At 44.0% G+C, this 26,007-nt stretch overlaps 1 protein-coding gene across 3 annotated transcripts in view; it reads left to right on the forward strand.

The window, feature by feature from the left end:
• Positions 1-26,007, forward strand: part of PLCH1 (phospholipase C eta 1) — a 232,013-nt gene that overhangs the window by 170,899 nt on the left and 35,107 nt on the right. For all 3 annotated transcript variants that reach the window (XM_038747572.1, XM_038747574.1, XM_038747573.1), the window contains exons 10-13: positions 7,502-7,609; positions 13,307-13,468; positions 23,136-23,207; positions 25,602-25,696. In XM_038747572.1, coding sequence (XP_038603500.1) covers positions 7,502-7,609; positions 13,307-13,468; positions 23,136-23,207; positions 25,602-25,696 — 437 coding nt within the window. The remainder of the gene's footprint in view (positions 1-7,501; positions 7,610-13,306; positions 13,469-23,135; positions 23,208-25,601; positions 25,697-26,007) is intronic.

A 26,007-nucleotide genomic window follows, 5' to 3' on the forward strand; every position in this document is an offset into this window, starting at 1 on the left:
GAAGTATGGATTGAAGTAGGGAGAGACAGGAGGATGGGAGATTGGACAGGAGGCTGATGCATATTACTTACGGCATAAAATAAAAACCAGTCTAGAATGGTCTAGCTGTTATTTTTTTTTTCCATTTAGGATTCAGAAGAGGTTTCCCAGAAGCATAGGAAATGGGATGGTTAATGTTAGTTGGGCTGTTAACTCTTAACACTGTTCCTCAAGTGTTCATTTTTTTCTTAGTATCTGTTCATCTAGAATAAAAATATGAAGTGCACTCCTCTCTCTTTCTTTCTCTCTTCTCCCCCCCTCTTATTCTCTTCCCCCTTCCTCTCTCTCCCTCTCTCTCTTCCCCTCTCCCTCTCCTTCTCTTTACTTCTTTCTTCCTCTCTCTCTTCCTCCCTCTCTTCCTCTCTGTCTCCCTTCCCCTCTCTCTTTCCTGCTCTCTCTCTCTTCCTCTCTCTTTCCCCCGTGGTCCTCTCCCCCTCTTTTCTCTCCCCCTCTCGCCCAAGCTCCAGTCTGTCAAATCCAAGTATCTCCTTCACGGTTGACCAGCTGTGGTTATGTAAGCAAAAAAAGTAGGCTTCAAAGCAGAGCCCAAGTGCAGAACAGGCAAAATGTCCTACAGGACCTATTATTCATTCAGTCAGTCATATTTATAATGAGTGCTTACTGTGAGTACAGGACTGTACTAAGCACTTGGGAAAGTACAACAGTGAACAGACACATTCCCTGCCTACAGTGAACTTACAGTCTGGGGGCAGGGGGAAAAAGACATCAATACTAATTAATAAAATTGCAGATATGTATGTAAGTGCTTTGGGGCTGGGAGCCGGGAAGAGCAAAGGAAGCAAGTCAAGGTGATGCAGAAGGGAGTGGGAGACGAGGAAAAGTGGGGCTTAGTTTGGGAAGGCCTCTTGGAGGAAATGTGCCTTCAATAAGGCAGGGGAGTGTAATTGCTGGATTTGAGGAGGGAGGGTTTTCCAGGCCAGAGGCAGGATGTGGGCCAGGGGTCGGCGGTGAGACAGGTGAGATCGAGGCACGGTGAAAAGGTTAGCAGCAGAGGAGGGAAGTGTGCAGGCTGGGTTGTAGAAGGAGAGAAGCAAGGTGAGGTAGGAGGGGGCGAGGTGATGAAGTGCTTTAAAGCTGATGATGAGGAGTTTTTGTTTGATATAGAGGTGGTTGGGCAACCACTGGAGTTTTTTGAGGAAGGGGGTGACATGTCGTAAACGTTTTTATAGAAAAATGATCCAGGCAGCAGAGTGAAGTATGGCCTGGAGTGGGGAGAGACAGGGGGCTGGGAGATCAGAAAGGAGGCGGATGCAGTAATCCAGGCGGGATAGGATAATTGTATTAACATGGTAGCAGTTTGGATGGAAAGGAAATGGCAGATTTTAGCAGGGGTGTGAAGGTGGGACTGACATGCTTTGGTGAAGGATTGACTTTGTGGGTTGAATGCTTAGTACAGCGCTCTGCACCCAGTAAGTGCCAATAAATATGATGGAATGAATGAATGAGATGGAGGAGTCAAAAACAGCACCGAGGTTAAGGGCTTGTGCGACAGGAAGGATCCTGGTGCCAACTACAGTGATGGGAAAGTCAGGGAGAGGACAGGGTTTGGGTGGGAAGATCCGGAGCTCTGTTTTGGACATGTTAAGTTTGAGGTGATGGGAGGACATCCAAGTAGAGAGGTCTTGAAGGCAGGAGGAGATGCAAGACTGGAGAGAGAGGCTGAGAGATCAGGGCTGGAGATGTAGATTTGGGTATCGACTGCGTAGAGATTATAGTTGAAGCCATGAGACTGAATGAGTTCTCCAAGGGAGTAGGTATAGATGGAGAATAGTTGGGGATCGAGAACTGAACTTTGAGGGACCCTCATACTTAGTGGGTGGGAGGCATAGGAGGAGCCCATGAAGGAGACTGAGTATGAATGGCCAGAGAGATAAGAGGAGAACCAGGAGAGGACAGAGCCAGTGAAGCCAAGGTTGAATAATGTTTCCAGGAGAAAAGTGTGGTCCACAGTATGTTAAAAAAAAGTGTGTGTGTCTGTGTGTGCGACATGAATAATTCGACATTTTTGCTATAAATAGCCCTTCTGAGAGAAGCCTCTTTGCATATGTAATGGTATGAAAAATTCAAGAAAAAACCAGGAAAATACTTGCCCAGGATCTTTTCCAAATTTATCAGAGAGTGTCATTTCAAGAGAATTTACTGAGAAGCAGCATGTCCTAGTGGATAGAGCATGGGCCTGGGAGTAAGAAGGACCTGAGTTCTAATCGTGTTCCTTGCTGCTGTGTTACCTTGGGCAAGTCATTTAAGTTCTCTGTGCCTCAGTTATCTCATCTGTAAAATGGAGATCTGGATTGGGTCCACTCTGATTAGCATATCATGTCCACTCTGATTTGAGTATCTACCCCCTTTGCTTAGTCAGTGCCTGGCACATAGTAAGCATTTAACAGATGTTATTTAAAAAGGTTGTTCATTTTATACCTGTAAACAATGGTAATCATTTCATTTTTTCAGGCCTGAAAAATAATAGCAGATGGCAGTCTAAATTGAGAGAGAAGTGTCTGTCTCCTTGAGATAACCTGGATAATTAAGATAAATATACAAAAACTTCACAGCAGCTTTGAGACAGCCTCTTGAGGATCAAATTGTCTGTCTGTGGGAAAATTTTTGCCTCCCAGCCTTTTAAGATTGAAGGAGCCACCAGAAAAAAGATATTAGGATTAGTTTGAAAAAAATTCATTTTGAGGTCAGAGAGCTACTCACCTCTAAACAAGCAGTTTATCAACAACACCTTGTCTGTCTTCACAACCCTGACAAAGGGGTGCTTATTGAAGTCTTCTTTATGGAATAAAGAACCAGCTAAATAGCATGCCTAGCAAGTGGTGGGTTATACACAGAACAAAATCAAACCAATGGATTGACTGTGAGCCCATTGTTGGGTAGGGACCGTCTCTGTATGTTACCAACTTGTACTTCCCAAGCGCTTAGTACAGTGCTCTGCACACAGTAAGTGCTCAATAAATATGATTGAATGAATGAATGCATATCTCTATGCACACTGACTTAACATCTCCAAAGAGAAATCTGTAATATGCCAATCAATGGCATTTATTGATGCGTACTGTGTGCAGAGCACTGTGCTAAATGCTTGGGAGAGAACAGTATAACAGAGTTGGTAGACATTTACCCTTCCCACAACAAGCTTACAGACTTGAGGGGGTTGTGTTAATAATAAAATATAAATAATTAATATTAATACAAATAAACCAGTTATGGATATGTACATTAGTGCTGTGGGGCTGAGGAAGGGGTGAATAAAGGGTGTAAATCCAAGTTCGAAGGTGACACAGAAGGGAGTGGGAGAAGAAGAAATGAGGTCTTAGTAATGAAGGCCTCTTGGAGGAAATGTGCTTTCAGTGAGGCTTTTAGGGTAGAAATCAATCAGTTGATTGTATTTATTGAGCACTTACTGAGTGCAGAGCAGTGTTTTAAGCACTTGGGAGAGCACAACACAGCAGAATTGATAGACACATTCCATGCCCACAAGCTTACAGTCTAGAGGGGAGACAGTCATCAATATAAATACATTACAGATATGCACATAAGTGCTGAATGTACATAAGTACATTTTAATTAAGTTATCTTACCAATGGCTTTTCCTGCCCATATTTGATCCAATATGACCTGGGAATTTCATGCAAGCAACACTTGTGAGGACTAGGATAGCCATAAGGAGATTTATTTGAAGAAGTTGCAGCTGTTTAGGTCCACCTGTACCTAAAACTGCCAAATTTCATTGGATTACAGTGTTGCACAGGGGACTGTGGGAGCAAAGTCTAAATATCCCAGATCATCAATGGCCCCAACTTTCCATTCGGTCGGAAGAAAAACCGGCATGAAGCTTGTGCCCTAAGGACTGGTTTGGGTCTTTACAGAGTTCTTTAAGCACTTTTAAGTTACTTAGTCAACCTTCCTCTTTGGACTGTACCTTGCTAATTTCCTTCCTTCCTTCCTTCATTCAGTAATATTTATTGAGCATTTACTGTGTGCAGAGCAGTATACTAAGCGCTTGGGAGTGTACAATACAACAATAAGCAGACACATTCCCTGCCCACAATGAGCTTACAGTCTAGAGAGGGGAAGACAGACCCTCACACTTTACTTCTCTAAAGCCTACCTATTCACTATACCTTGATCTCGTCTTCCTCACTGCCAACCTTTCGCCCACATCTTGCCTCTGGCCTGGAACCCCTTCCCTCCCTCTTCATATCCATCACACAATCACCCCCCCACCTTCAAAGCCACATTGAAATCACATCTTCTCCAAGAGGTGTTCCCTATCAATCAATCGTATTTATTGAGCGCTTACTGTGTGCAGAGCACTGTACTAAGCGCTTGGGAAGTACAAGTTGGCAACATATAGAGACAGTCCCTACCCAACAGTGGGCTCACAGTCTAAAAGGGGGAGACAGAGAACAAACCCAAACATACTAACAAAATAAAATAGAATAGATATGTACAAGTAAAATAGAGTAATAAATATGTACAAGCATATACTATACCCTCGTTTCCCCTCTCCCTTCTGCAGTACCCGTGCCTTTGGATCTATACTCTTTAAGTACTTGATATTCACCCCATCTTCAGCCCTATAACACTTCTGTAATTAGTGATAATTTATTTTAATGTGTGCCTTCCCCCTGTAGCCAGTTCGGTCCTTGTGGGCAGGGAATGTGCCTACCAACTCTGTTGTAATTGTCCCCTCAGAAGCACTTGGCACAATGCTCTACCTACAGTGAACACTCAGTAAATACCATTGTTTAAGTGTCACTTGAAAGAGAGACTGATAGAAACAAAGAATAAGAGGTCAGAAACAAAGCAAGCTGCCCAGAATTTGAATAGCTGACATTTTCTTTTTAACCCTGCCCATTATCAACATTCTCCTACAAGCTCTTCTTCACCTGGCATTTTTTTTTCCTATTTCTTTCTTCTCATAAAACTTTTATCTCCAGGTTACTTTAAGAGATTTAAATGGGATCAGTGACTTTCATAATCTAGTATTTTGGTTCAAAGCCAGTTGTTTCTAATAGCGGTTCATACTTCAGAAGGAAGGGCCTCAAAAGTGTTTTTGGTGAGGATCAGGGTGGGAGGGTGGGATTGTCTTTATCTATTGCTGAATTATACTTTCCAAGGGCTTAATACAGTGCTCTGCACACAGTAAGTGCTCAATAAATACGATTGAATGAATGAAGGAGAAGGTAGATTGGAAGCTCATTGTAGGCAGGGAATATGTCTACCAATTCTTTTGTATTGTACTCTCCGAAGCGCTTAGTACAGTTCTCTGAACTATGATTGAGTGAGGAGCAAGGAGGCCCCCACTCCATGCTAGGAGGATGAGTCCAAGATAATCAAAGGCCTTTTTGTTCTGGATCACTGACCCAGCTGGTTGGATATGCTGAACAAAGTTCTACTTCAGAGGATCTGAACAAATCTTTCTGCTCCTGAAAAATCCCCAGTGACTACCTATTTCCCTCCACATCAAACAGAAAATCCTAACCTAATCCTAATCCTTGTGCAGGGATTGCATACTCTCCCTAGCGCTTAGTACAGTGCTCTGCACATAGTGAGTGCTCAGTAAATACAGATCGATTGATTGATCAACCATTCATTGCTGACATGGCTTCGCTTACCCTTTCAATCAATCAGTGGTAGATATTGAGGACTTACTCTGTGCAGCTTGTTGTGGACAGTGACTGTGTCTATTGTTACATTGAACTTTCCCAAGCTCTTAGTACAGTGCTTTGCATACAGAAAGTGCTCCATAAATATGATTGAATGAATGCAGAAACAGTACTAAATTCTTGGGAGAGTGCAATAGAGTAGGGAGAAACAGTCCTTGCCCTCGCTCTTTCCACCCAGTGGAAGATCAATCAATCAATTGTATTTATTGAGCACTTACTGTGTGTAGAGCACTGTACTAAGCGCTTGGGAAGTACAAGTTGGCAACATATAGAGACGGTCCCGACCCAACAGTGGGCTCACAGTCTAGAAGGGGGAGACAGAGAACAAAACAAAACATATTAACAAAATAAAATAGAATAGATACGTAGAAGTAAAATAAATAGAGTAATAAATATGTACAAACATATATACATATATACAGGTGCTGTGGGGAAGGGAAAGAGGTAAGGAGAGGGGGAGGAGGGGGAGAGGAAGGAGGGGGCTCAGCCTGAGAAGGCCTCCTGGAGGAGGTGAGCTCTCAGTAGGGCCTTGAAGGGAAGAAGAGAGTTAGCTTGGCGGATGTTGGGAGGGAGGGCATTCCAGGCCAGGGGGATGATGTGGGCCAGGGGTCAACGGCAGGGCAGGCGAGAACGAGGCCCGGTGAGGAGATGAGCGGAGGGTGCAGGCTGGGCTGGAGAAGGAGAGAAGGGAGGTGAGGTAGGAGGGGGCGAGGTGATGGACAGCCTTGAAGCCGAGGGTGAGGAGTTTCTGCCTGATGCGCAGAGAGATTTTTGCACTGCACTGCAGATTTTTGAGGAGGGGAGTAACATGCCCAGAGTGTTTCTGGACAAAGACAATCCGGGCAGCGGTGTGAAGTATGGATTGAAGTGGGGAGAGACAAGAGGATGGGAGATCGGAGAGGAGGCTGATACTGTAGTCCAGACGGGATAGGATGAGAGCTTGAATGGGCAGGGAAGAGACAGATAATAGAGTAAAGTGTAGGTTGGGAAGAAGCAGAGTTTGAGAATGTAATGTACACAAGTGCTGTGAGGCTGGCGGGGTGTAGTGAGTATCAAAACCCAGAGGGTGGAAGAAAGATTAAAGTAGGTAGGTAAGTAACTAACTACCTCAACATCCCCTCTACTGCCTGTGGTGAAGACGCACCTACAGACAGGAAGTTTTTCATCTGCCCACCTTAAGATCCTTTCCCCTTCAGCCTCACACTCTTTCCTGTTTTTCTGGTAGAGGTTTGGTTGAGGTGATTAGCATCCTTTGAACTGTATATTAACTCTGTTATTGTCATCGGTTGACAGCGAGATTCCAGTTTACTGTGGGAGGGTACTTTAAAGGTTTTCTGGTGTAGTGCTGCAATCTCATCTTCCTGAAAGAAAAAGAATTAAAAGGATGATGGGAGTGATGGAATAAACCTCTCCAGGAGGAACTTTCTGGGCCAACAGGACTCTGAGTATATCCTGAATTGGAGTTATCAGTACTGGTGCCCAGGTCATCAAAACTGGGAGCTTCTTGCCAAGTTAGCTAGCTAGACATGGAAATGATATTTCTTTTATGGTCGGAAGTAAAAGGAAGTTGTGTGTTGCCCAGTCCTGTGGGAATAGAGTGTAATGGGTATAGAAAACAAATCATCTTAAAGAGAATATCTCTTTCCCTGCATGTATAAAGATCCCGCTGTGTTTGGCTGCAGAAAGGATGTGGGTGTCTTTAGCCTATTTTAGATTCTGTTGCTGATTTCTAACTGGGTATTTTGGGGATGAATGGTAAATTTTAGGGTAAGAAATTGCCATTTCACCTTGGGGAAGATGCTGAGGAAGGAGAAGTTTCGGATGAAGACAGTGCGGATGAAATCGAAGATGACTGCAAGTTCAAGCTCTGTTATGTAAGTTATACCACTAACTGCTTCTGTTAAAACTTTCTTCAGGTCCGCATGGCTTTCAGAGAGAACAGTGGACTTCAGTGTGATCCAAATTTTTTTTATTGAAGGAAACTTCATTACATTTTGATAAAAGAAAGATGCAACAATGACTTCCACTAGCAGTTATAGCCTAGCCAGAAAAACATCTTTGGCCTCCCCCAGTACAAGGTCTGAGAGGAAGCAGGTCTGGTCTAAAATATGCTGGCATTAGCGCAAGTGAAATTTCAATAAAAATATAAGCTACAATCCTCCACACTGGTAACTCTACTTCTCAAGAGTCTTGATATTCCTACTAGCCAGATGTGTTACTATTACTGACAAGTAAGGGAAAGATTGGAGAAAATTTTTCAGACTGTAATAGTGATAATAATAATTATGGTATTACATACTTCTGTGTTGAACATTTTGCTGAATGCTGGGAAGAGACAAGGTAATTGGATCAGTCACAGCCCCTGATCCTCAAAGGGTTCACGATATGAGATAGGGTACCCTCTCCTCATTTTATAGGTGAGGAAACTGAGGCACAGAGGTAAAATGACTTGCCCATGGTTATACAGCAGCATAATCAGTCAATCAGTGGTATTAATTGAATGCTTACTATGTGCAAGCACTGTACTAAGTGCATGGGATAATGACAGATTTGGAACTAGAACACAGATTTCCTAACTCCTAGCCCCAGTTGACCACATTTCCTCCCTGGTAAAATTTTTACTAATTGTCAGGTTCTTGGTTGGGTTTTTTTTTTTTATATTATGTGCAAGACAGGTCTTCCTTATTTCATAGAGATCTGAATTAGCATGGGTCATATTTTCACTCTTACCTGTTAAATCTAGGTCACTTTATATGTACAAAGGATGGATGCAGAGGTGGATGAGAAAGAACATACCCATTTAATTAGGCAGTAGCCTACAGATTAACTTACCCAATAATAAGTCAAAGATGGATGCATAAATAAAACCAAGTGCTCTTCAGGCAGATGAAGCAGAGATTTAGCAGTCAGCCAGTTAATCTAACCACATAGACTACCAAACTGGATAATTTCAGGCTCCCAAGTGGATTTTGCTGGCTGTACACTGATCAATTTAATGAGATAATGGTCATATCTCCATTTTGTGTACTTTGGGGGTTTTCACCTCTCTTCATCCCTTCCTCCACTCCGATCCATTTTGAGATCCATTCATGTTGAGAGAAACCTATAGTGTTAAATTGGCCAGCAGTGCTCTCTGCCTTTCTTTCTTTTGAAAGAAATCCTCCTATAAATCTTCCAAGTACATCTGTGAAGTTCTCAGCCAAGCAGTTTTGATTTATCAGCCTGCACAGTGGGTAGATCGCAGCCCTGACTGTGAGGTGTCATTGAGGATAATATCCCAAGTAAAATACAAATGATCTAGTCTCTTCATTCTCCAATTCCACCTTTTCTATCAGGATGGATAAAAAAGCCAGCCTCTTTGACAATTCATAAACTGTGGAAGAGGAAACATACTTTGGAAGCATAATCCTTGTGTTTTTTCATGTTTCATGTTTTGGAAACAACTTTCCAATCTTAAGCGTTTTGCAGAAGATAGGTATTTCATAAATCCAAGGTATTATTGTGATTATCATATTGTATTATTCATTCAGTCATATTTATTAAGCGCTCACTGTTCTAGGCGCTTAGCATTCCCGTCCTCTCTTGGCTGAAGTGGGAGGGTTTCTAAGTGAGCTTTATGAAGTCATTCCCATCTCCATTTAGGCTTAAAGTTCTGGAAAAGATAGTGTATGTTTTATAGTATGATTGTAAGCGGGATTCTTTCTGTTGGGAGAAGCGATGAATGTCATTTAATTATCCCTTTCATGGTTAACAGAGCCTGATTTGGTGCATAGGTCATGGAGTATTCTATGCATACTCAAGGAGCAAGAATGTACATTTACCTATTATTTTCCAAGCTGTCGTTTGATCAGTCAACAGTATTTTCTGGGTGCTACTGAGTGCAAAGCACTCAACAAGCTGTGGGGAATAATAAAGGAAAAACCAGACATAATACCTCCCATCAGATTCCTTTTAGCAAAATGTGGAGAGATTACCAAACATAAATATGAAGGTAGCTTTAATAGTACAGTGATAGAGGCCCAGGACAAATTAAGTATATAAAGTAGCAAGCTGAATCATTGTTACTGTTGGTAATAATAACAACAATAATAATTGTGGGATTTGTCAAGTGCTTACTATGTGCTACTTGTTTTGATATCTGTTGCCCCCCCTTGTAGACTGTGAGCCTGGTGTAGACAGGGATTGTCTCTCTTTATTGCTGAATTGTACTTTCCAAGCGCTTACTACAGTGCTCTGCACACAGTGAGCGCTCAATAAATATTCATTCATTCATTCAATCCTATTGAGCACGTACTGTGTGCAGAGCACTGTACTAAGCACTTGGGAAGTACAAATCGGCAACATATAGAGACAGTCCCTACCCAACAACGGGCTCACATTGTTGAATGAATGAATAAGCACTTGGGTAGATATAAAGTAATGAGATCAGACACAGTCCCTGTCCCATGCGTGGCTCCCAGTCGAAAGGCCAAATATTTAATTCCCATTTTACAGATGAGGAAACTGAGGTACACAATAATAATAATAATAATAATGGTGGTATTTGTTAAGCGCTTACTATGTGCGAAGCACTGTTCTAAGCGCTGGGGGTATACAAGGTGATTAGGTTGTCCCACGAGGGGCTCACAGTCTTAATCCCCATTTTACAGATGAGGGAACTGAGGCACAGAGAAGTGAAGTGGCTTGCCCAGTCACACAGCTGGCAATGGGCGGAGCCGGGATTTGAACCCATGACCTCTGACTCCCAAGCCCGGGCTCTTTCCACTGAGCCACGCTGCTTCTCAAAACAAATATTGACAAAAGTCAAATAACTTAGATCTAATGAATGCTAATGTGAGTTCTCATTTTACAGATGAGGCATCTGAGGAACAGCGTGGTTTAGTGGAAAGAGCACAGCTTAGGAGTCAGAGGACCCGGTTTCTAATCCCGGCTGTGCCATTTGTCTGCTGTGTGACCTTAGGTGACTCACTTAACTTCTCTGTGCCTCAGTTCCCTCATCTGTAAAATGGGGATTAAAAATGTGAGCCACCACGTGGGACAACCTGATTACCCTGTATTCACCCCAGCGCTTAAAACAGTGCTTAGCACATAGTAAGCACTTAAAAAATACCATTATTATTATTATTATTATTATTATTAACAGAGAAGTTGTGACTTGCCCAAGATCACACAGCAGGCAAGTGGTGGAATGAGGATTGGGACTCAGGTTCTTCTGAATCCCAGCTCTGTGCCTTATCCACTAGCCTATGCTGTTTCTCTGTTTTGTACTCTCCCAAATGCTTAGTACAATCAATCAATCAATCAATCGTATTTATTGAGTGCTTACTGTGTGCAGAGCACTGTACTAAGCGCTTGGGAAGTACAAGTCGGCAACACGTAGAGACAGTCCCTACCCAACAGCAGGCTCACAGTCTAGAAGGGGGACACACACAGCGGGGACACACAGAAGTGGGCTCACAGTCTAGTACAGTGCTCTGAGTGAGCACTCAATAAATTCTACTGATTGACTGGGTTTCTTGGTGGAGGAGGGATTCCTATACAACATTTAGGTTTCCAGAAAAGGGAATGCCTAAAGCTGATTCTTGTCTGGCCAGAGCTATTGAAGCCATACCAAATGAGCCCCCCTTCCTACTGAATGGACCACATTACTCTGACTGGCCCAGGGAACAAAGGAGTGCTGGATAAATGGATTTCAACTATGGTCTGTGATGCTGTAGCACAGCTGGAAATCTGTCAATGGACCAAAACCCTCGCCAGGTTATTTTTTAATTTACATATCTAAAGCAGAATTACAACATACTGATCAAATCAAATCAAAGTTTTCCTTCACTGTTGATAATCTCCTCTTTCTGGAAATGGCAGTTGTTAGAAATGCCATTTCTTCAGTAATTTCCAGTATTTAGAAACCATGAAGTGAAAAATAATAGTATTCACGAAGCAGGGTGTATTTTCAAAGAATCTCGTAGCCACCAATTATCTGGCCAGCCATATCCTGCTGGTGGATGTGTATTATCATCTTGGGTTTCTAGACATTGAAAGGCAGAGTGAGTACAAAACAAATTCCATCTGACTGACTGTCATTTGTGTCCTTAAGGTTTTTCATTTGTTATTTTCCCCTCACCCTGTTGCGAACTCCCCAGGGACAGGGAACTTCTCTTTGCCCTTTTTTTTTTTTTTTTTTTTTTTGCAACTCCCCATAATAGTGACTATAATGTTCCATCTTCAACAAAAGTTATTGATTGATAAATATGAATAGCTAAAGAAAACAACAGTACTAGTGAGCCATGGCACCAGTTTCCTGATTTTCCCACTGTCCAACAATAAATCAATTACTTTGAAAGCCTTACTGAAGGGACATTTCCAAGAGGCCTTCCCTGACTAAGCCCTCCTTTCCTCTTCTGCCTCACCCTGACTTGCTCCTTTTATTCATTCCCCCCTGCCAGCCCCACAGTGCTTATGTATATATCTGTAATTTATTTATTTATATTAATGTCTGTCTCCCACTCTAGACTGTAAGCTTGTTGTGGGCAGGGAATGTGTCTGTTTGCTGCTGTACTCTCCCAAGTGCTGAATACAGTGCTCTGCACATAGTAAGCGCTCAATAAACATGACTGAATGAATCAATGTGTCAGTGGCAGTGACAGGTTAGGTCTGAGAATAGACCTCTAATTAGGTTTGAGTCTCCAGGCTTTCCTCATTTTCTTAAAGGTGGTAAAGAGAGAGGAAGTCATTCATGCTCCTGCATAGCCTTGTAGATAAGAGCATAACAGTTATCAGCCCATGAAAATCTTTGATTGGCCTGCCCTCCCCACAGGGACAAAATAAATGAAGACATTATTTCTTTTTTCTTCCTGGCCTTCCTTGTAGTAGCAGTAGTAGTCCGGGCCTAGTGGGATCTAATCCCTGCTCTTTTAACTGCTTGCTCCGTGACCTTGGGCAAGTCACTTAACTTCTGTGTCTCAGTTTCCTCTACTGTAAAATGGGGATTAAGTAACGGTCTCCCCCCTACTGAGACTGTGAGCCCCATTGGAACAGGGCCTTTGTCTGACCAAATTAACTTTTATTTACCCCAACGCTTAGGACAGTGTTTGATATGTAGTAAGCGCTTCCCAAATACCATAAAACAAGCAAACAATAGTGACAGTAGTACTAATAGTACTTATGAAGTGCTTTCTTTGTGTAGAGCACAGAACTAAGCTCTGGGAAAGAGTATGTAGGTTGAAATTAGTCCTAGGCCTTGTCCCTTGAAGGGCTCCCAATCTATCAGTGTAGAAAGTGGGAGAGACCTGGAGCCAGATACATCAGATAAGAATATTTGCAGAAGAATAAATGAAGGAAAAGCCCTTTATGAAATAAAGCAAATATTGAAGAGTCAGGTAAGTATATTATGAATATTCAAGGATAGATAGGTGAAGCAGAGATGGGTGAGCTCTCTTCTGTCTCCAGGGGATTGTGGGCTGAACCCTTGGCCTCTCTGATTATTCCGGGGTCATCCTGCCCTTCCTCTGAAGTAAGAAGACGTCTGTGCTTGTCTCTTTAGTTTTCAATAGTTTTTGTTGTTGCTTTTGCAGAATAACGGGACAACCGAGCACCAGGTGGAATCTTTCATAAGGAAAAAACTGGAGTCACTGTTAAAAGAATCTCAAATCAGGGACAAAGAGGATCCTGATAGTTTCACCGTGAGAGCCCTATTGAAGGCAACCCATGAAGGCTTAAGCGTGCATCTGAAACAGGTGTGGAAAATCCCTTTTTATACCTTTCTTTGGACCAAAAAACTAGGGTAACAGTTTCATGACTGTTATGCCGTTTGTAATATTTGGTAATTATGCATTTCGCCTTGTCAATTCATTCAAGAAACAAGGTCCCAACAGGAGCAATTAGAAATGGGATTTTGGAGGAAACCACGTAAGGTTACTTTTCAGTATACTGAGAAAGGGACACGACACGTTTGTTTACAATTCACTGGTCCTTTTCAGGGAGGTATGAGTAACTGGACACCTGCGGGTTTGCAAAAAGAATCTCTTCATCCAGAATTAATGTGCAACCTTCCTTTCTCAGAAGAAAGAATTTCAGCTGACTGGGGGAGGTCTCTCTCTCTCCTCTCTCTCTCTCTCTCTCTCTCTCATATACCCCCCCCCCCCCCCATACCCCCCCCCTTAGTAATACAAAGGGATGTGAGATTTCAGGTCAGATGAGAGGTTAGGGCTAGACAGATAGATCGGAGTGTCTTCCACATACAGGGTGTAGCTGAAGCTGTGTGAGAAGATGACCTCCCTGGGTGAGTGGGTGCAAAATGAAGAGAGTAGGGGTCCTAAAGCTGATGCTTGGGAGATGACTGCAGTAAAGAGATGAGAGGCAGAGGAGGAGCCAGTGAATGAAACTGGGAAGCAGCAGTCAGAAATAGAGGAAGAAATCTTTTTTTTAAGGTATTTATGTGCTTCCTCTGCATCGGGCACTGTACTAAGCACTGGGGTAAGCTACACGCTAATCAAGATGGACATGTCCCACTTGGGGCTTGCAGTCTTAATCCCCATTTTACAGATGAGGTAACTGAGGCAAGTGAAGTGACTTGCCCGAGGTCACACAGCAGACTAGTGGCAGAGCAGGAATTAGAACGCAGATCCCTCTGGCTCCCAGGTCTGTGCTTTATCCACTAGCTCACAGCAAAGCCAAGGCCATAAGCTCACTGGGGGAGAGAATGTCACTCTTTTGTTGTGTTGTACTTTCCCAAGCACTTAGTACAGTGCTCTGCACTCAGTAAGTGCTCAATAAATATGATTGAATGAATGAATGAATGAAATATGATTGAATGAATAGCGTTTTCAGGAGGAGAGAGTGGTCCAAGGTGTCAAAAGCAGCCTGGTCTATAAATGAGTCACGGGGTTAGAGTCCAGTTGCCCTGGCTCCTAAAAGTCATGTACTGCTTGTTTTTCCCAGAAAGTGACCGCTATGAGAATTAGAAATTAAAGGAGGCCCTGAGAAAATATTCTGCTTTATGGAACATTTTCACTTCCCCACAAAAAATGCATGAACGCAGTCCATCCTGTACTTCAGCCCTGCAGATGAACATTTTGTAGTGCCAGCATCTGCATTTTTATTAGAATAGTCGGTTCTTATTTATGTCTCTGATGGGCAAATTTGAAACAGGAGAAAAAAAATTTTGTCCAACCCCGAGGAGTCGCTGTAGCTGAAAACACTACTTTCCTTGTGAATGTACCCCGCAGCTGGGTCGGCCAAGCAGTCGGTCGCATTATTGAGTGCTTACTGTGTGCAGGGCACTGTACAAAGCCCTTGGGAGAGTACAATAGAACAATATAACAGACACGTTCCCTTCTCACAAAGAGCTAACAGCCTAGAGACTGAATATCTCCCGTGAGTAGCGAGAACCCCTTCAGCATCTTTGCCAGTGGCCCAGATCACCAAACTGCCAGGCCTTGTGTGGTCCAATATAAGCCCCTTGCAGGACCGTAGAGCCAAACTGGTCAGTACTGGCCCCAGTCCAAGGAGCTCAGGAGGTTGGGGAAGGACTGAAGCTGGCAGAAGCTTGGGTTGACTGAAAGAGCATGGGCTTTGGAGTCAGAGGTCATGGGTTCAAATCCCTGCTCCGCCAATTGTCATCTGTGTGACTTTGGGCAAGTCACCTAACATCTCTGTGCCTCAGTTACCTCATCTGTAAAATGGGGATTAAGACTGTGAGCCCCCCGTGGGACATCCTGATCACCTTGTAACCTCCCCAGTGCTTAGAACAGGGCTTTGCACATAGTATGCACTTAATAAATGCCATTATTACTATTATTATTATTGTTAGCTCAATAAATATGATTGAATGAGTGAATTAATAAAATGGATCAATCAATCAATCAGCCATATTTATTGAGCACTCTCTGCATGGAGAGCACTCTACTAAGCTCCTGGGAGAGTACAACACAACAATATAATAGATATTCCCTACCCAACACAAGCTTACAGTCTAGAAGGGGAGAGAGGGACTTAGGGTAGCCCAGAATGGCCCCACATCCTATGATCCTCCAGGGCCAGCTCAGTACTAGTTTTAACCTTTTAGGGCAACTACCAGGCCCACCCGAGTCTATTTTCACTGCTCCAGATTGAATCTAGCTCTTCCAGTATGAATCCGACTCAAGGGGTGGGCCAGTTGGCCCAGAGATTTCATTCCAGTATCTCCCAATCTGCCTGGTAGCTAGGGGCTTTCTCAAAAATTTGGTGCCCCTTCAAAACAATGTTGAAATGGTAGGCTCCGTCCTCTTTATGTTGGAACTGTGCCCTGAATGGCTGGAAGATATGTAGGAAGGCCAAGACAAAGTGCTGGAGAACATTTGCTCTTCCTTTGATTTGGTCGTAGAGGCAGCAGTGACAGCCAAGAGAGTGGTTAGCTTGGGGTGAATGGGGACTTGGGCTTCTTCCCACTATAATGATGATGATGATGATAATGGCATTTATTAAGCATGAAACACTGTTCTCAGGGGGAGTTTACAAGGTGATCACGTTGTCCCATGGGAGGCTCACAGTCTTAGTCCACATTTTATAGATGAGGTAACTCTGGCCCAGAGAAGTGAATTGACTTGCCCAAATTGACAGCTGACAATTGGCGGAGCCGGGATTTGAACCCCTAACCTCTGACTCCAAAGCCCGTGCTCTGTCCACTGAGCCACGCTGCTTCCCACTATACACAAACTCTCTCCCCTTCTGGCATCTTCCAAACTCACAACCAAGTGACGGGGCACCTGAGGAGGTGTTGCTGATGGCATTGGGGATTCTCCACCCCAGTGCCACATGGACCATCCAACCACTTCTCCACCCACTCTCATCTTGGGCAGCCTAGCAGCAACAGAATCAAACCAAGATGCTACTGTTTTTCTAAAGCCACCATTCACTTCCCAGTGGATGTAGAGGGGAAGGAGGGAGGGAGTCCCAAGTGATTAATCAATCAGTCATTTAGAAAGGCCCTAAATCGCTCCCCCCTCTAGAATTTGATAATAATAATGATGGTATTTGTTAATTGCTTACTATGTGCTAAGCACTATTTTAAGCACTGGGGGGGGATGCAAGGTGATCAGGTTGTCCCACGGGGGGGCTCACGGTCTTAATCCCCATTTTACAGATGATGTAACTGAGGCACAGAGAAGTTAAGTGGCTTGCCCAAGGTCGCACAGCTGACAAGTGGCGGAGCCGGGATTCAAACCCATGACCTCTGACTCCCAAGCCTGTGCTCTTTCCACTGAGCCACGCTGCTTCCCTGTATGCCAAATCTGTCATACTGTACTCACCTAAGCACTTAATACTGTGCTCTGCGCACAGTAAGTGCTCAATAAATGCCACTGATTGATTGGATTCTGCATAATGATTACTGCTGATTATTTAACTCACTACTCCTCAAACTTGACTTTATTCACTAGTTTTGATTGCCGATTCCTTCTACATTGGTTGGAAACACATTTGGGGTTATGGGAATATACGTTCGTGGGTCAAATGGTTTAAATAGTCCTGTTTAAAATGTCCATTGGGTGTCCTCAAATAAGGGGCGGGATGCCAATTTAGGAGGCTAGGATATTAGAGCAAAGCCCATTGTTGGTGTTGTTAGCCATCACCAAGCAAAGGGGAGAATTTCCTACAATGCCGTGTTCAGCCAACACAGTGGACCTGTGGTATTTCATCCCCCACATCCACACCCTCCAGCGTGTACTCACGGTCCCTTTCAGTGCATCCACTTCACAAGTGAGAGACTGGACCTACCAGAGATACTCATTTGATTCCTGCTTGGCCTGGTGCAGGTCATCATTGTTCCTATTAGCAGCTTCAGAGAGGTCAGCAAACTGTTGAGAAAACATTCACAGTGGACATCCCAACCACGGGATGGAATGGGACTTTATTGGACAGAAGGTCATCTTCCCTTTTCTCAGGCCACAGAGCTTTGTCTTCCGTTGTCCTCTGTCTTGGCTCTCGGCTTCCCTCCTGGCTCAGCCCCATGCTGATTGCAGCTCAGCTGATTTGAGCCTTTAGAAAGCCTTCTTCTGGGCCAGCAAAGCAGAAGCAAAAGGCCCTTTGGGTTTGGGCAGAATCTGCTAAATAATTTAGTCTGCCTTTTGTTTCTGTGGGCCAGACAGGTCCAAACGAATCCTTTTCATCAGGTAAAATTAGAACACACTCTTATTTAGAATATTCCCTTATTGGGATTTCATGTCCCATACATGTCTTCCATTCCCTCTAGATAATCCTAGGGTCTAGCTTTCACTAGCTAGTTTGTTTTTTAATGGTATTTGCTATACCCTTTTTAAATGGTATTTGTTAATAATAATAATGGTATTTGTTAAGCACTTACTATGTACAAAGCACTGTTGTGAGCACTGTTCTAAGACTAAGCACTTATTGTGTGCCAGGATCTGTGCTAAGAGCTGGGGTAGACACAAGATAGGTTGAACACAGTCCATGTCTCATATTGAGCTCACACACTTAATCCGTATTTTACAGATGAGGTAACTGAGGCCTGGAGAAGTTAACCATAATTAATAGTAATTATGGTACTTCTTAAGCACTTACTATGTGCCAAGCACTGTTCCAAGTGATAGGATAGATAGAAGTTAGTCAGGTTGGACACAGTTCTCACAGGGCTCACACTCTCAATCCCCATTTTCCAGATGAGGTAACTGAGGCCCAGAGAAGTTTAGTCACTTGCCCAAGCTCACACAGCAGACAAGTGATGGAGCCTGGATTAGATAGGACCCAGGTCCTTCTGACTCCCATGCCTGTGCTCTATCCATTAGGCCACTCTGCTTCTCTAGGGCATTCTATAAGATGGGCAGGCTCAACAGGCAGCAATCTTGAGAGATAGCTAGCTAACATGGGCTAACGCTGTGGCTACCAAGGCAAATAAGCGCCTGCTGGGTTACGTTCCTGCGGCACAATATTGGCAAAGCTGTGGACACCTTGGCTATCTGAGAAGCAGCATAGTGTAGTGACCTTGAAGCAGCGTGGCTCAGTGGAAAGAGCACGGGCTTAGGAGTCAGAGGTCGTGGGTTCAAATCCCAGCTCAGCCACTTGTCAGCTGTGAGACTTTGGGCAAGTCACTTCACTTCTCTGGGCCTCAGTTCCCTCATCTGTAAAATGGGGATTAAGACTGTGAGCCCCACGTGGGACAACCGGATCACCTTGTATTCTCCCCAGCGCTTAGAACAGTGCTTTGCACGTAGTAAGCGCTTAACAAATGCCATGATCATTATTATTATTATTATAGTGGATAGAACACAGGTCTAGGAGTCAGAAGGTCATGGGTTCTAATCCCAGCTCCACCACTTGTCTGCCGTGTGACCTTGGGCAAGTTACTTTACCTCTCTGTACCCCAGTTCCCTCATCTGTAAAATGGGGATTATTACCCACAATTATTATTATTATAAATGGGCCCCCTGTGGGAAAACCATCTGTGTGCATCTGGGGATGAGCTGTGCCCCTGTCTATCCGTGTAGTCTCTCTTCGTGCTCCATTCCCCAGTGGGTACCTGACTGGCAGCAACAAGAGAGTGCAAGTGGCACGGGGCACATTGCTGGCACTACAATCAGTTCCTTCCCAAAGATTCTCAGTCCTGAGACTCATCCGCTCTCCTCGATGGGAGACTCCATCGATGGTGCCTTAATCCATCAATCAATGGTATTTATTGAATGCTTACTGTGCGCAGAGCAGAGAAGCAGTGTGGCTTAGTGGAAAGAGCATGGGACTGGGAATCAGAGGTTATGGGTTCTAATTCCGGCTCCACCACTTATCCGCTGTGTGACTTTGGGCAAGTCACATAACTTCTCTGTGCCAGTTACCTCATCTGTAATATGGGGATTAAGTCTGTGATCCCCACGTGGGACAACCTGATTACCTTGTATCTACCCCAGCACTTAGAACAGTGCTTGGCACACAGTAAGTGCTTAACAAATACCATCATCATCATCATCACTGTACTAGGCGCTTGGGCGAGTACAATATAACAGAGTTGGTAGGCATGTTTCCGCACAGATTGTCAGTCCTGAGATTCATCTGCTGTCCTTGATGGGAGACTCCATTGGTGGAGCTTTAATCCACCAATCGATATTTACTGAGTTCTGTACTAAGAGCTTCAGAAAGTACAGTGTAACAGAGTTGGTAGACACGTTCCCTGCTCACAAGGGACTGACAGTGCAGAGGAAGAGTGATTTCTTAAGCCCATGTGAACAAGGTGGTCCCTGATGCATTACAGATCTGAGCTGAGACATCTGAGTTTTCATGCGCTGCTGGATTAGATTTGGGGAATCCTAGTTCCAGGCAGCAAGAAAATCAAATACGAAAGTAATTCTGACCAGTTTACCTCTGTGTGGCCAGTGTACATTTGCAAATTTGTAGCTGAATCTAGTGTAGTCTCTTATTCAAGGCTGAACCTGACTTCATGCTCACCCTACCATAACCCGGGGTCAACATACTCTGCATTTCGATTGTCTTCCCCCAAGAACTTTGAGAACTATGCAAGCATCAGGTCTGATCCTAGTGATGAGAAGGGAAGAAACGTGTTCACTTCTGTGCCGTTTTCTGAGACCACTGGGTATCATTTTGGATTCTCCCCAGATTTGGGTCCGAGTGCAGGTCTTGGGAATGGAGCATCTTCCTTGTTTCCAGCCACCAGGGCAGAGCTGGAAACTGTGATTTTTGGATCCCAGAATCTGCATGTACCCATAAGTCAAAGAGGCACTCATTCCTGTGTGCTTGGTGTTGGATAGCTCTCTGTAGCCAATGGAGACCAGAGACTATATCATTTTTGAGATAGTTCTTTATGGGCTGCTCCACAAAAAACTATTTAGTTGGCATCTCTAAGTTTCTGGGAGTATCATCAGAGTAGTTGTTCATGAAGCAGTTGACTCAGTGCATGGGGTAGAATACATGAAAACATCAACAACAACTCTCTCCTCGACCCCCTCCAGTCTGGCTTCTGTCCCCTTCATTCCACGGAAACTGCGCTCTCAAAGGTCACCAATGACCTCCTGCTTGCCAAATCCAACGGCTCATACTCTGTCCTAATCCTCCTCGACCTCTCAGCTGCCTTTGACACTGTGGACCACCCCCTTCTCCTCAACACGTTATCTGACCTTGGCTTCACAGACTCCGTCCTCTCCTGGTTCTCCTCTTATCTCTCCGGTCGTTCTTTCTCAGTCTCTTTTGCAGGCTCCTCCTCCCCCTCCCATCCTCTTACTGTGGGGGTTCCCCAAGGTTCAGTGCTTGGTCCCCTTCTGTTCTCAATATACACTCACTCCCTTGGTGACCTCATTCGCTCCCATGGCTTCAACTATCATCTCTACGCTGATGACACCCAGATCTACATCTCTGCCCCTGCTCTCTCCACCTCCCTCCAGGCTCGCATCTCCTCCTGCCTTCAGGACATCTCCATCTGGATGTCCGCCCGCCACCTAAAGCTCAACATGTCGAAGACTGAGCTCCTTGTCTTCCCTCCCAAACCTTGTCCTCTCCCTGACTTTCCCATCTCTGTTGACGGCACTACCATCCTTCCCGTCTCCCAAGCCCGCAACCTTGGTGTCATCCTCGACTCCGCTCTCTCATTCACCCCTCACATCCAAGCCGTCACCAAAACCTGCCGGTCTCAGGTCCGCAACATTGCCAAGATCCGCCCTTTCCTCTCCATCCAAACTGCTACCCTGCTAATTCAAGCTCTCATCCTATCCCGTCTGGACTACTGCACTAGCCTTCTCTCTGATCTCCCATCCTCGTGTCTCTCTCCACTTCAATCCATACTTCATGCTGCTGCCCGGATTATCTTTGTCCAGAAACACTCTGGACATATTACTCCCCTCCTCAAAAACCTCCAATGGCTACCGATCAATCTGCGCATCAAGCAGAAACTCCTCACCCTGGGCTTCAAGGCTGTCCATCACCTCGCCCCCTCCTACCTCACCTCCCTTCTCTCCTTCTACTGCCCAGCCCGCACCCTCCGCTCCTCCACCACTAATCTCCTCACTGTACCTCGCTCTCGCCTGTCCCGCCATCGACCCCCGGCCCACGTCATCCCCCGGGCCTGGAATGCCCTCCCTCTGCCCATCCGCCGCGCTAGCTCTCTTCCTCCCTTCAAGGCCCTGCTGAGAGCTCACCGCCTCCAGGAGGAGGCCTTCCCAGACTGAGCCCCTTCTTTCCTCTCCCCCTCGTCCCCCTCTCCATCCCCCCGTCTTACCTCCTTCCCTTCCCCACAGCACCTGTATATATGTATATATGGTTGTACATATTTATTACTCTATTTATTTATTTATTTATTTATTTATTTTACTTGTACATTTCTATCCTACTTATTTTATTTTGTTGGTATGTTTGGTTCTGTTCTCTGTCTCCCCCTTTTAGACTGTGAGCCCACTGTTGGGTAGGGACTGTCTCTATGTGATGCCAATTTGTACTTCCCAAGCGCTTAGTACAGTGCTCTGCACATAGTAAGTGCTCAATAAATACGATTGATTGATTGATTGATTGATTGATCTGCAACATCTTTACTGGGTTAAACCAATGGTTTATGCATTCCGTGGTGAGGCAGCATGGCCTAGTGGTTAGAGCACATACCTGGGAGTCAGAGGATGTGGGTTCATATCCCGGCTCTGCCACTTGTCTCTGTGTGACCTTGGACAAGTCATTCAACTTCTCCGGACCTGTTATCTATAAAATGGGGAATGAGACTGATAGCCCCATGTGGGATAGGAAATGGGCCCAATCTGACTTGCTTGTATCCACTTCAGCATTTAGTACAGTGTCTGGCACACAGTAAATGCTTAACATACTATTATTATTATCATTATTATTAGCCCAGTATTGTGTCTCTAGCAATGACAGTAGCATATTGGTCTCTTTCCTTTCCTCATTGTTGGGGCAGACCACTCGAAACCCCTAATTTTGCTGTACCAATGAACCTGGATGGAATTTTGACCCAAGTACCTCCACTAAAGGATACCCACATGTGGCACTGACTGAATGTACAAAGCCTCTCCATCTTTCAATCACTCTTTATCCCTCCTTTAAGTCAAATTTTGATTCTCTCCATCAGTGGAGGAGAAGAGAATGGTGAATAATACTAAACAAGTGACCATACAAAACAGGGAAATGAGAAAACATGACCCCTTGACCTAAATGGCGACTAGAGAGGGCCGCCCACCATCGCGCGGGGAAGAGGACGTAAGAATGAAAGCAGGTTAGCAAGTGTCAAGATGCGAAAGATCTGTGAAGTGGATCGTTCTTTCCTGGATGATTGAGAGTTGACTGAACACTGCTTGGGTAGCAGCAGTCCTTCACAAGAAAAAAACTAAACGGAACAGAATGAATTGGGTTGTAATTTTGCAAAGTTCTGCAGAAGGAAATGTTCACCCTATCCTTTTGTTCACTTAGAATCCAGATGTGAAAGAGAGAAGAAAGAAATCCCATGGACGATCTATAATGAGCAACTTTGGAAAACATAAGGTAAGTAGAAAGGAAGATTGGCTTGCAGCCAGAAGTAAATGCCAACCCAAGCCACACCTTTGAAGGGCACGCCGGGTATTTCCTAACTAGACACAAGAAATAGATGTGTGGGCACCATTTACATGAAGATAGCTTACAGGATGCCTGCAAGATCATCATCATCAATCGTATTTATTGAGCGCTTACTGTGTGCAGAGCACTGTACTAAGTGCTTGGGAAGTACAAGTTGGCAACATATAGAGACAGTCCCTACCCAACAGTGGGCTCACAGTCTAAAAGGGCAAGATCCCATATTAATAACACTTTTGAAGAATAGACCAAATGGGTTAAGTTGCTCAGTGGCTACAACAATGGTGGTAATAATAATATTAATAATTATGGTATTTGTTAAGCACTTAAGTGCCAGGCACTGTTCTAAGCGCTGGACCAGTATATGGTGTGAGATGAATGATAATCAGGTTGAACACAGTCCCTGTCCCACATAGGACTCACAATCTTAATCCCCATTTTACAGATGAGGGAACTGAGGCACAGAGAAATGAAGTGACTTGCCCAAAATCACACAGCAAACAAATGGCAGAGCTGGGATTAGAACCTGTGGCCTTATTTATTTATTTATTTTACTTGTACATATCTATTCTATTTTATTTTGTTAGTATCTTTGGTTTTGTTCTCTGTCTCCCCCTTTTAGACTGTGAGCCCACTGTTGGGTAGGGACTGTCTCTATATGTTGCCAACTTGTACTTCCCAAGCGCTTAGTACAGTGCTCTGCACACAGTAAGCACTCAATAAATGCGATTGATGATGATGATGGCCTTCTGACTTCCAGGCCCATTTTCTATTCATTAGGCCAGGCTGGACTAGTTAAACATTTTCAGTTTGATTTATTTTTATCCTATCAGCATGTCTGGTCTAACTTTTTAAATGTGTCTATCCACCGTTACTGAATCGGAAAAGAAAAACTCTTGCCTAAAATAAATGACATTTCTGACTACTGGTGCTTGAACACTCAGGACACTGAGGAGCTTTTCAATTAATTGTTGCGATTTCTATACCGTTAGGGTATTTATGGGAGGGGGCAGCCATTGGGGAGCATAAAGGAATCAGAATTATTCCTATTTTATAGATGACAAAACTGAGATCCAGGGAGTTTTCTTCTAAGTGAGATTCATACTGTGGGCACCTGGATCGACAAAGGCATGATGATTCTGGCCCTTTTCCTCTGGAAACTTAGCCACAGGAAACCCCAACAGGGCTCATAAAAATAACAGCATTATCACCTATTAGGGAAATATGAAATAACAGAACGACATGTCCCCTGCCCACGAGGAGCTTACACTCTAACGGGGAGACAAAACTAAATACAATCACAATTACATAAACTCCTGAGTGGCAAGGAGGGTGTAAATACGTTCAAAAGGGAAGGTTACCTCTGTGACCATGTTCTTTGTTGCTATTTGTAGCTCTGCCTTCTTGTTGCCCCTCAGCTTGCTCTTCCTTTTGGGTAGAGACTTCTTTTCATTTTAATCAACAACAAATTGTGTGGGAATTTGGAAAATCTCAAGACTAGAGTTCTGATGGTTCGACTAAATTATTCATAGTTTTAAACCATTTTACCAAAATGGATTGTCCCGACATTTCCTTCCCCGTTTCTCACACCCAAGGGATCTCTGAAATTCACTTGATGTAAAAGAATGTTTTATCCAGGACCTACTTTCCTTATATTAGGGAAAATGGGTTGGAAACCTACAAATGCCACCTCCTTTCCAAGTCAAATGATTGGTCACCCAGATGTCGAAGGATATTTGAATTGAATTATGTCATCTTACCTTTCTAATTAAAATATTAATTGAGAAGCAGCATGGGAGGCAGAGGGCCTGGTTTCTAATCCTGGCTCACCCACTTGTCCACTGTGGGACCTTGGGCAAGTCACTTAAACTTCCTTATCTGTAAAATTGGGATTAGTATCCTGAGCCCCATGTTGAAAAGGGTTTGAGTACAAACTCATTAGCTTGTACCTATCTCAGCACTTAGTACAGTGCCTGGCATATAGTGCTTAACAAATACCATTAAAAAACACTTAATTTGGGTAAATTTGGGAAATCTTGAATAATTGTACCTTTATAGCAGTGGGGCTCCCAAGTCTGTGTCAGAATAAATGGCAATTCTGAGGAATAATCATCGGACAATCAAACTACCTAGGTAGCCTCTGTTGCTCAGTTTCAAATTAATGGAATGCAGCATCGTGATGTGAACAGAAATGGCCTTCACTGCCCACTGGAACCTGGACCAAATGATGAGGTGGTTGGGAAGTGTGAGTGCTACTCCTGCTGTGCGGAACTTGATAACATGATAACTTGTTTGTTGACATGCCAATTTTAATTTACTCAACAGAAAACTTCTAAATCCAGGCCCAAATGTCACAGCACAGATGATGATGAAGAAGGGCAGCAAAATTCCTCTGGAAAGGAAAGTGGTCAGCTGTACAGGTCAGGATATGCCCTTTAGGATTTGTTGGAGAGTCTCAGGGACTCTGCCAGGGGGACCTATGAGATCTGATGCACCAATGCGATGGAATAGAAAGTGTAAAGCCCTTGAGAAAAGGAGGTCCATTTTGACATGGCCGATATAGGACCTGCTAGCACAATACCACACACAAGCAGGAACTAAAATACTGTTGGATAATCATGCATTTTCACAGGGACTTGTCCTGGGCAGTTTCAATTTCTTTTAAAATTATTGGGCACTTTTGAAGATGTAAGCATAGAAGGTATTTGGAGATTAGAGCACATAACAGAGC

Source organism: Tachyglossus aculeatus, chromosome 1 (genome assembly GCF_015852505.1).
Source record: "Tachyglossus aculeatus isolate mTacAcu1 chromosome 1, mTacAcu1.pri, whole genome shotgun sequence".
In the NCBI taxonomy this organism is placed as follows: domain Eukaryota; kingdom Metazoa; phylum Chordata; class Mammalia; order Monotremata; family Tachyglossidae; genus Tachyglossus; species Tachyglossus aculeatus.